General features: G+C 39.5%; 1 protein-coding gene across 1 annotated transcript; it reads left to right on the top strand.

The window, feature by feature from the left end:
* The first annotated feature begins 1,481 nt into the window (after positions 1–1,481).
* On the top strand, positions 1,482–8,426 carry LOC139728199 (small ribosomal subunit protein mS23-like). Its single transcript, XM_071639161.1, has 5 exons — positions 1,482–1,567; positions 3,614–3,775; positions 4,185–4,265; positions 7,229–7,370; positions 8,299–8,426. Exons 1-5 carry the CDS (start codon positions 1,521–1,523, stop codon positions 8,386–8,388), a joined length of 522 nt encoding a protein of 173 aa, XP_071495262.1. The 5' UTR covers positions 1,482–1,520; the 3' UTR covers positions 8,389–8,426.
* Positions 8,427–12,287: the final 3,861 nt, after the last annotated feature.

Here is a 12,287-nt window from a genome sequence, read left to right as displayed (position 1 = left end):
AGACTGTCTTATCAAATCATTATCCCATTTTCACTCAAAATCGCAGAATTACTTTGAAGGCCCTTTCAGTTGTTCAATCAACTACTTATAGGGAAACAAAATATAGTTTAGAAAGGATATCATTAATGCAGGAAAAAAATTCGAGTCTTCGTAACCGGGTTTCTTCAGCTGACAAGCAAAAAAAAAAAAAAAAAAAAAATAAGGTCCTCAGCTCATCTCTCCCCTTCCATTTCCAGGTTTGTTTGTTTTGTTTTTTATCGAAAAAAAGGTCTTCAGTGGAAAAACATAACCTTACCGCGCTCATACTTCAAGATTTCCATCTACATGTATTTCTATTTAGTGCCACTTATACGTACTTCCGGGTTTTAAAAAAAAAGTGGGGGGGGGGGGACAAAGTGCTGACAGCTTAAATGTATTCCTGTGTATGATGCACAAAAAGTGTGGGGGCCCGAGCCCCCACAGCCCCCACGGTTCCGCCGGCCATGATACTGAACTTATAACTTATAATTTATGTGTTACTTTACATTGTCATGGATGGATACGAGGTAATATAAACACAACACTGTGTGATTTGTGTAGAAACTTAAAACAATGAAATTGGAGTATACAGTACTGGATCTAAAAAAAAAAAAATGCGATAATAATAAATGAGCCATGTGTATAATAGACTAGGGGAGGGGGCGGGGACCCGGTGGCCGCAAGGTATATGCAGAGACTCCAACTCTCCCGCTTTCGACGGGAGATCTCTCACCGAAAGCCCATTTTTGCAAAAGCCCCCGTTCTCCCGCTTGAGATTTAATTTCTCCCGTCCTGGCTCTGTGTCTCCCGCTTGAAATGATTTCTTACTTATTGTCAACGTATGTTGAAAAATATAAGCCTTAGATAGCACGGAGAGAGAATCTAGAACCCTAGAACTTCGCGCTTTGCGCATATCAAGTTAAAGTCTCCCGTTCGCTATATAGGGGTTTCAGGCGGGAGAATCTCCAGATCAGAAGGGGCTTGGGGTTGGAGTCTCTGTATATGGAACAAGATTACAAGAGAAATACATTGTAAGGAGATTCAACATAAACTTATGTAAAGCTATAACAAGATAAGGTAACACTCACATCAGAGCATTAGCAGTCAACGGCAAGAAAAGGAGAAAAAAGAGCAAACAATTTATGGCAAGAGCATCAGTGAAATGAGTTTATCACCAGTTTGGTGAAGGAAGCTAAACTTTTCATGTCATCTATGAGGTTGAAGTGAAGAGGGAATGTATTGTAAATGTTTTTCGACTAAAACATTTTTGGAGAGAAGCCAAAGTTTCGGAAGCAGGTGTACACCGTCCAAGCTAGCGCTCGGCGCGGGCTCGGAGCTCCCTCTCTCGAACGAAGTCGAAGATTTGATCCAAGCGCTAGCTTCTACAAACTCTAGCTCTATCGATAAGAGCGGATTTTCACACGTGTGTGTGTAGTGTGTACAGTGTTTTACGTGCGTCTACGATACGAGCTTGAAGCTGGCTGTGAAAATTAAAAGTCAAAATGACAAGTCTAAGTAGGTTAGAAAAGCTCGGCACCATTTTTACAAGGTGAGTACCCACAGATCATGACAATTTCGTTTGCTGTTATTGACGCTACCACTGCTGTATGTATTATACTTTAGTAAGTAGATAGTTACGTAGTCACGAGATATGAGTGAATATCTAAATTTAGTCCCATACCTGCAATATTGTGTGGGAAGTTCTACTCCTCACAAGCAACTTACTGGTCATTATAGAAGGCTCCTTGTGTTGGCTGTCGCTGTTGTTCGAATAATATATGTATTGCACATCATAGCAAATGGTAGCCCTGGGGTGCTCCCCTGTTGTACAGTTGTAAACTGGGGGAGGTTGAATGCTTTTCATTCGGGCTGGTCGCAGTCGCAGTTTAACGTTAGACACAAAAATCCGTCTGTCCAGACTGACCAGATCAGATAAGACTAGATCTAGTAGTGTTAGAGCCTAACAGTTAGACTCTAATGTTAGAGGATTTTTTTTTTTTTAATCATTACATATCTATTGAACCTAACAAGTTAGATGTAGTCTCTGAGGAACATAGGCCTATCGCTGACGACACGATACAGACCGATCTTTCGGTCAAGTCGCAGTTAAGCAAAGGGTACATCACCGACCAGACGCTGCCATGCTCTCTATCTGCACAGTGTCTCGTGTCTGCGCGCATTTTTACAGCGACTGGGCTGTGTATAGCACTTAACCCGTCGAGGATGGTTTGATTTGCTACAACCTGCATTTCCCATATTTATAGACACTTGCCCGAGCCGAGCGAGTATACACCCACTTCGGACTTGTCCTCAAAGCAAAGCAGAGCAAAGCAAAAAGTAGACTCTGACTTTTACAAAGGCCACAGCAAGGCAAAACTAAAACTTAAAAGAATGCCAACATTTCTACACTCACTAGTGTAGTCCTTTGCAAATCGTGTATGAATTTTACATTGTGGGTCTACATTGCATAACAAAGTCCAAGATCTCTGAGATCATTTGACTCTAGTCTAGTAGAATATAGGGGTTGTAGCATACCCATCTACAATGTATATGCTAATACTATGATTAAGAACTATTGTATGCATGTAGTAAAGTAGTTCTAGTAACATAACTAGTAGTAGTAGTAGTAGTATAACCTGGCTGGACCTCTTTGTTCTGGGTCAATGAACTCAGAATCAGATATGATGGCTCATGCCATATAGGTAGTGATTATGGTACTGATGCGCAATGCAGGGCTTGTACTGTTTGTAGGTCGAGTCTAATTGAAGTCAAAAGTGGTGTTGTATTTAAATTATGAAAATTAAATCTTTCTAGAGAAAGCAATAATGTTTGGCTTTGCATGTGAAGAATCAAAAATTAAATCACTTCTGTTGTTAATAGATGAGGGGCTATTGCCATGGGTGAGGTAACTTTTCATACAAGTTGTAGCAGAGTCATGACTCATGGAGTCAGATGATGGCAATTCATACAGGTTACAGAGACTCCAACTCTCCCGTTTTCGACGGGAGATCTCCCGCCGAAAACCCATTTTTGCAAAATCTCCCGTTCTCCCACTTGAGTTTTAATTTCTCCTGCCCTGGCTCAATGTCTCCAGTTGGAAATGATTTCTTACTTATTTCTATCGTATGTTGAAAAATAAGCCTTAGATAGCACCAGAGAGCATCTAGAACCCTAGGAACTTAGCGCTTCGCACACATCAAGTTGGAGTCTCCCGTTTGCTAGGGGTTTCAGGCGGGAGAATCTCCAGATCAGAAGGTGCTTTGGGTTGGAGTCTCTGAGGTTAGGGAATCATGTTTGTTGCATGTCATTTCTATTTTTTTTTTGTGAGCAATGGGCAGACATACTTGTACTTGCAACCAGATGCAAAGAAAACTTGCCCTCTGTTTGACAAAAATACTATACATGTAGGTCATTTTCTACCTGAGATTGATTATATAACTACATGGTCTTGACTCAGACATTATGAAAGAGCAGAGGACTACTGACTTTCTCATAATTTTTCACTGAAAAAAAAATCAAAATGAGCCATGTCAGCTTTATTTATTGCCTCTGAGAACTGAATAACTTAACAGTCACCTTCCTTTTCATCCTGCAGAGTGCGGGATCTAATTAGGGCTGGTGTGATGAAGCCAGCCGACAAGCCTGTCTGGTATGACGTCATGGCAGCTTTTCCTCCCAAACAAGAGCCAACCTTCCACCAGTCCATCGATCCGGAGCCACTTCAAGAACTGCTTTATCCAGAGGACAAAATACGGGCGTATGTATTCAAGATTGGGCATTGCGGAAAAAGTTATCATTGCTTTGTCCTTCCTTATTCATGCCGAAGCACTGATATAGTTTTCAAACAAAATTATGGGGTCATAAATCAAATGCCTGTTGGAATGTGATCTGAATGTATTAGATATCATGTGACATCAATCATTCACCTCATCAGCAATTCCTTCCTCTTTTTATTTTTATGCAATGTAAATGTATCACACAGCTAGAATCATGCACTTCTTCTTCTTTTAAAAAAAAAAAAAAAAAAAAAAAAAGTTCTGCAAGTGATATCGCTAGAAAATGTATGAGGGGAAAAAAAGGAAAGATATGAGTGTTGATCTTGCAAAATAAAGTTTATTTGATAAAAAAGGATGACGTGGGTCTTTTGCTGTTTTCTCGTTTTGCAGGAAATTCTATCAAACATACAGAAACCAGCAGACCATAGACCTGGCTAACCAGAGTGCAGTCCATCAATCAATATGTTACAGGTATGAAAAAGGTTTTACTAGTTTTAAAAGTATGATGTATGTGTGTAGTGACATTATTCCTTAAAAGGTCATTCCTTGGGATATGTGTTGATTGTATTCATAGATGGATCTTACACTGAGCTAGCATCCGATCTCGCTGACACAGGATAATTTACTTGGAATTATGATCGCATTGTAATGTCAACATAGAAAGTTGCACTACTCCTAAGAAATATGGCTTGCGAGCAGTTTTGCGGTTTTAAATTTGCAAACTATTTCACGTAGATATTACCACATGCCATTCTTGTGAAAATTTACCAAGGACAATGGACGTTTTGGTTAAAAATGAAAGAAATCAGCTTTTCAAGAGATGTTTATTTCTTCTCTTATACCATATGGGCTAAAGTACAGTAAGCTGTTCTGATCTTTCTCTGTGATATGTTGTGCATTGTTTTCATGTCATCCCATGACATTTTACATGTTTGTTTTCTTTGATACTCATTTATTGGATGTTAACTAAACCTTGGAGAATTTTTCTGTGTGGGCAGGACATGCAAAGTTGTTATGATTTTTTTCTTTTGACTCCCATTAGGGCTGAGTGTGGTTTTAAATTTCAAAGATCTTCATTAATCATTTTCCTGATCCGCAAGTAGTACAACCGAGTGTTATTGCATTAAGATGATTCTCAGCGGAAAGAATGTTGTTCATGATTACTGCACTGGTGCCCTGATAGGTCAATGATGTGAGTGGGACTGTGGCCTGGGACATAAGATGTATTTATAGAATGGATAGCGAGAATCCTGCGATCCCATTGGTCGAGAGCTATGTGTTTATTTATACTGGCCGCACGCTGAGTCACAGTGGTAAACATGTTATCGTGCACTTGTAGCAAAAGTATGCGCACTGGTAACAAAGGTTCGCGCATTAAGCAAGCGTTCGCGCACCCAGTACGAGACGCCTATCGGCTAAAACAATCATGCATCAGTTTTTACTGATGCATGGTTCTGAAGAGAAACAACCATGCGTCCAGTAAAAACTGACGCATGGTTTTCGGGCTCTCGTCTATGGCAAGCCAAAAGGAAATGCATCCAGTAAATTTGTCATCAGATAACAGATAGAAAAATGGGTCTTTGGCAAGAAAATTACCCATTCTACAAAACAGATGACGCACATGTCTTCTCGTGCGTTAGTCGGAATATAGTGTGCATGGGGTAACTATGGAATTTAGCCTAAACCCACTCGGCTTCGCCTCGTGGGTTAAGCATTCCTTAGTTTACCTTATGCACACAATTCCAACTGACTCGCTGAGACCTGTGCGTCATTTGTATACTATCTTCTCATCTAAGATCGGATTTTCACCAAACTTAGCACATGGCTCCACAGATAATTTCCACTTCTGTCAGCATTATCTTTAAAGTGCAATTCAGATTGTGCATCCGTGTGTTGAGCTTAAACTGTTTACATTTTCAGCTTGTTCTTGAAAACCCAGTGATGGATTTTCACTAAGTTTGCCAGGTACAAAGTTTTTAGCATCCTTCAGGTGAAAGGATATCACTTTGCTCAGATAGGCACCATGGCCCTCACCCAGATTGAGGAATCTTAAAAATCATCATCTATTGCAAAAGTGGAAATTTTTACAGAGTTTGAATTTTTGCGCATTTCATGCAGCCAAACACCAGCACAAGCATTAAAGCATGTGAATATTTTTTCTTGCCATTTGTTCCATTTGTTGATGCCTTGATTCCATGGAATTAGAAACACACAAAACTCATCTTACCCAGCCATGCACAAAAAGTTAAAAAAATACTCGCACAAACATATCCACTGTAACAGTAGCAAAGAATTAAGTGACAAGCTAAGTTTTAAAAAGTTTTAAAGTTAAAAGGGCGTATCTTACTAATCGCCACGACTGCCGCAATTGACACAACTGATCAATTGCTGTAACTCATGTGACTCAGGAGACAAAAATGGCTTGCTCTCTCACCAAGAAGGTGACTGGACGGCATCTTCAGAGGCATCTCCAAAAAGATGATAATTTATTAGTTCAAAAGTCTCCAAGATGTTGCCATGACATCGCTGAGACACCTTCTTAGTTGCTGAGACAGATCCGCAATGTCTCCAGTAGTTTCACCAATGGGTCTCCGCAAAGGCACAGATACATCTTGGAGACCTTGTGAATGAAATAAGTCTCTGCACCTTGGCTGCGACTAGAAGGAGATGTCTGCGAGATGTCTCCACAGCCAGCTGGAGACTGGAGTGGAAAGAGTCTTCAAAAAATTGAACATCTGAAATTCTCTCATGACTCCCTAGAGACTCAGCTACATTCCAGGAGAATAGGACGAGGAAGACTCGAGTCAGCATCAGTTCGCCAGCTAGTCTCCAGCCGAATGAGATACCCACTTTGAAATATAAAGCATCTTTTGCTTGTGGGCAAACTTTTGTCTTTTGACATTGTCTCATAAAACATTTTGAAATTTGGATGGGGGAGGGTTTGAGAGGGTCGACAATACATATATTACCGCTGAAACTTTTTGAAAGCACCCATCAAATTGGCTCCCTTGATGTCTGACCTCTCATGCCAGCAACTTAAGACTTTGTGTACATCCAGGTGCATTTTATGGACACAACTTTGTCCTCTGGATCCATTTGAAATCCAAAGAAACCCCATACAGTGTTTCTGTGGTGTGCGTGTGTGTGTGTTATATGTGTGTGTGTGTGTGTGTGTGTGTGCATGTTTAAAGATATAAGACACATTTGCTTAAACTATGTTTCAGTTATTCAGGTAATTCTACCGATCCGATGGAGTGTAGACGGATACATGTGTGTAACTCCCTGTATACCAAATAATCCCTTTAAACTCAGGTACATTCAAAGATATAAAACACATTTGCTTAAACTATGTTTCAGTTATTTACGTAATTCTACTGACTCGATGGAGTGTAGATGAAATCTCCCTGTATACCAAATAATCCCTTTAAACTCAGATACATTCAGGAGTACCAGGAACTTGAAGCAGCTGGTAGTCAGACAGAGGAAGAACTGATGGTTGCAACAGAAGCTGCCTTGGCTGCAGATGGCATTAACCTGCGGAGAAAGGGAGCTCCACAGAAAAAGCCAAAGGTGGAGGTGAGTTTTGGCTCAGGTTTAGAAAAGAATCTCTGTGTAATTTACCGTAATTGATATTTCCAGAACTCCCTCTCAACTGGCATCGTATCTTCAACAATTTCCTGTTTTTGTACCTTCAGATTTTAAGGTGTTTTTTGTCCGTCTGATGTTTTACTTCTGTCTAGCCCTCATAGTGGAAGCGAGACATAGGCGTCACTTTTCCTCCTCATTGGCATTGGCATTGTCAACAATTTGGTGAATTCTCTCTATTTAAACTTACACAGCTTTGAGCTAAGACCTGCAAACTCACACCACAGGTACATAACCTAAAGATGTCAGTCAAGTTTGAATGTGGGTGAAGTCTGACATGGTCAAAGGTCAAAATGTCAATGAACTTACAGTGAAAAAATGCTATAATCACAAATTGTCATAATATGCAGGCTAGACCTGCTTGGGGTTTGCATTGTTTGTTCTCTTTTTCAGTCCCCATACTGTAGGATACCATTCTGATTTCCCCATATCGGTGCATATTAAACTTTAGGTGTTTGCTTTTTGTGTAATTGTGCCACTTGAAAATTTGAAGTTACTATCTAAGAACCAGATAGTTAGGAATTTAGAACCCTGACCCTCCAAATATTTCAATTTGTGAGTAAGAAGCATGCAGTTATCTCTTGATATCATCTTACTGATTCAAAGATAGCAAGTAAAGAACAAATTTATTTTCTTAGCAGGAAATGATAATATCAAAAAAAAAAACCAGAGGAAAAGTTTCATTGCATGCCAAAGGATATATGCAGGAATTGATCACTCACTGCACTTCACCACCCTCCTATTCCAAAGCTGTAAGAACATCCTTTTACTCAGATGTATCTCTGCAGGTGTCTTGTGAGTCCATATTGATATGTTCCCCCCCCCCCTTTTTTTGTGTTGTGTATGTGTTTGTTTCCAGGCAAGGACTCCAGATGCTCCTCCAGAGCTGGGTGGGCTCGCTAAGCTATTGAAAGATGCCCTCAACAAGAACGAGATTGAGAAAACATGACCAGACTTCAATGAGCCCCCTTGAGGACAGTAAAGACTTGGTTGACATCTAACCACCGTTGGACTTCTTGTCACAGAGGAACTACCATGGACAATGGGGCAAGCTGTAGAAGTGTGCAGATACAGTCCTCCTCTGACCAATGGGATACTGCAGTAAAGCTTAACTTCTGGGGGGCATGGTGTCCGTAGCATTTCTTTTCTTTTTTTTCAGCAGTGAATGATACATGGCTTGTCTCTGAACATAAAGTGTGAGTATGACCCCGTTTACAGTGCGACTGGCCCAGCCCCGCTTCAGTGTAAACGCGCAAAAGGCCAAATGCGAGGCCAAAATTGGCTCGGGAGGTGGTCTCGGCCGTGGCCGAGCCGTGGCCGAGCCGCGGCCGAGCCCGACCTTTTCTCAGTGTAAACGCAAACTGGGCCAAATGCGCGGCCAATTTTAGTCTGGCTTCCAAACCCTCTGTCTGTACTATTTCGCTAATCAGGATATTAACCCCCTCAATGTCGAAAACTAGTATAGTTTAAGGTGGTTTTGTCCTGCAAAGGATTCTTTCCTTCGGCAAAGGCCTTTGCCCGAACGGCAACTTTGTCGCCACGGTATTCAGTTGGCAAAGGGTCTGAAAACCAGACAATACCAAATTGCATTTGTTTACAAACAGAGCGCCACTACGACAAAATATTGAAAGGTTTGAATCAAAAGCACGGCCGAGCCCGGCAGTGTAAACAGACAAAATTGCGGGGCCCAGCCTCGAAATTGAGGCTGGGCTCGGCCGCGGCTCGGCCCAGCCCCGCACTGTAAACGGGGTCTTAGTAAAGCATTATTTGAATATGTCAGCAAAGAAATAAAGATCCTTTTTATCTTGAGAAAAGAGAAGTAACAACTTGATGGACGTAGATTTACTTCAACACTGATGTCTGATACAATGAAGAAATGTGATTAGCATGGAAATTACTGTGAGATGATATGTGAAGAGGGTAAGAGCTGTGGTCATATTTGCCAGGTGTAGTTCAATATCTGCTGGACAAATGTGATAAATATAAAAACATACCTGTGTATTTTGTCAGAATGTGAAATGGAAAATATGCACATGATGTTTGAAGTACAGTAATGTATGATGATAAATGCAATGATAAATGATGTTCATATTCAACCCATTTGAATGCTTCCTAGAAGTATATAAATTCTCAAACTTTCAGTTATGTAACAAATAGAATAACCTCCTCTCAATCAGCCAGTGAACTAGAGTATACTAGACTCCCGATATAACAAAAGTCCTCCAGACTGGCAGGTTTCTTTCATTATAACAAAATTTCGTTATAACCAACCAAACGAGTCTACAAAGGACTTAGTAAAGTCGCCCTGACACATGCATGGATTGTTCATGCATTCGTATTCAATGCCACAGCATACTTGCAGTGGTGACCTTTTCTTCTTTTTTTTGTCTTTTTTTTTTGTCATATGATTTGTTTCAGCTGGTTCATGTAATTCCGCACTGCCCCACATATGACAAACACTGGAAAGGCAAGCTTGAACATACACTGCACATACATGTAGTTCCTGGAGGATGATGCATGATTCCCGAAAGGTTCAAAGAATTTGCCCCAAAATATAGTCAATGTCAAAATTTGAACATGTTGATAATTTTGTCTTGCATTTCATGCATTGACCAGCGTCCTTCCACACATTGTCATGGATGTTTTCTGCATTGGCATGAAATTGTACGCGCCAATGCACTAACCATGCGCAAACCTTTATACATTGTACATGTATGTGAAAGTGTTGGGGCGGTTTAACAAGCAATTCCACCCACCAGATCATACTCGAAGCATTTCAGTGCTTGGTTTGTGCTAAGTTATTATGGGCAAATGTTATGCAAGCTTTTTGGTGTTTGAAAAGTTTTTGTAATAAAGGTATGCATGATATAAAAAACATGTTGGGGTACTGGTCTACTGTGTTGAGTCAAGGAGGTTTGAGACCTGGAGTTCCAACTGGCTATAATTATTCAAACAGTTCTCGGGGTTTTTTTTAGGGATGCACAGAAGAATTCCACAGGTGTTTTTGTGCCTTTGATGATTGGGATCTGATGCTTCCATCTTTCTGAGCAATCTGAAGATTCATTTTGAATACTGTTGGGTACATATTTTGCTTCTTTAGTCATCAAATGAAATGAAATTTCACCTAATGATAAACCTTAAAAAGAAAAGTCAAACCTGTCCAGAAATAAATGCAAAAGTGTAAATCAGAGCTGAATGTTGTGAAAGTGTTTGAAACTGTACCTCCTGGAGAATTGACTTTTCCTATATAATTTCTGCAAGCAAATGTGATATGGTGTAACCTTCATGCAGAATTTTTGTAAATTGATATGCCAGATTAGTGGCCAGACATGTCCAGTCAAGTAATTTTGACTAGTCTTATGAAATTATAGGTCTTTGTGCAATTTCTATTTGTACATCCTTGTGTCTTTACCATTATGTACTGTCATAGTTTATTAGTAAGGATGGCAATAAGTAATTATGTGGTACCATCATAAAGATATACATGTATCTTCTTGGAGAGAGTGGCTGGTCACTGTGCGATGAGACTTGAATTGATTGTCTTCCTATCTGTGTGAGGCAGATCCAGTTTGGTACAAGCTTCAAATATTTTTGAGTGGCTGCATCAAAATTGGTTCAAAGGGAATGAAGCTGTTGTGACTCCATCTATTGAACCTCCTTGGTTGGATAGAAAATGACTGACATTACTCCATAAAGCAGGCCACCTGTTTATAGAGAGATGGACCTCATTAAAAAACAACAAGAAATGATATATATATATATATATATATATATACTCCTAGATGGGTCATTTGGAAGACATTTCCATTTGTTTTATATGCAAATTTGTTATATACATGTTCAATGGCAGTTTACGCAATGGAGACACGAAAATTGTCTCCTTAATGACCAGTTGTCTCCCTAATGAAGACACTTCCCCCCAATATGTCTCCCTAAGGTGCCATCTAGATATATATATATATATATATATATATATATATATATATATATATATATTTAGATATATAGATATATTATGTAGATATGTTCATAAAGGGAAATTTACATTGAATTGAGAATTTTTTGAATAAAAATTATGAAAGTGGACTTAACACAGCAGCAGGGGTTTGAAGTGATATTAAATGAATGCGAAGAAAATAAGAACAGTTTGTGTATCAGTGAAACATTTCGGGAACAGAAAGTAGCGACATGTAGTACGTACTTGTCATATTGGAAAGCACATTTAATCGATGTTCAAGAGTCACCAGTGTGTTTAATGTGTACACATGCACACAAAAAGAGGCACATACACACACACAACACACATGCATGCACGTTGTTCTTTTTTTTTAATGCAAGCTCACACCAGGTAAACGCTCCCACACACATACACACAAAATATTATGATTATTATTTTTGCTTTGTCTTCAATTCTTCAAAAATCGGGTAGTGCATTGAAGATGTCTGAGATAACACTGTTCTCTTCAGCAGCAGAAAAATACTGATGAAGTAACAGACATTTTGTATACAAAAAGAAGATGGAAGTCTTGTGCAAAGCCTGTCACAGTGACATGATCCCGCTGACCTTTTTAGATGCTGATTGACCGCCAGGCAATAAATTATAACAAGACATATGATTAGATAAGATGGCAAAAAGATGCTTGTAACTTGGAAACATATGTACATGTATGTATATACATATGTCAAAGGAAAGGCTATCCCATTCACTACAGTGCTTTGGCCGCCATGTTTTTTTACTCTCCTGAACATTTGTCATTTTTGAGATACGAGGTCTTGTCACCCCAGCGACGATATATATATTATATATAAGTATATGTATATATATATATATATATGTATATGTGTGTA

This window comes from Diadema antillarum, unplaced genomic scaffold, assembly GCF_040938485.1.
Source record: "Diadema antillarum isolate AM-2024a unplaced genomic scaffold, OU_Dant_1.0 seq00000169_RagTag, whole genome shotgun sequence".
NCBI classification, from domain to species: Eukaryota; Metazoa; Echinodermata; class Echinoidea; order Diadematoida; family Diadematidae; genus Diadema; species Diadema antillarum.
Note: the sequence above shows the minus strand (reverse complement) of the source record. Positions and strands in the feature narration are given on the sequence as shown.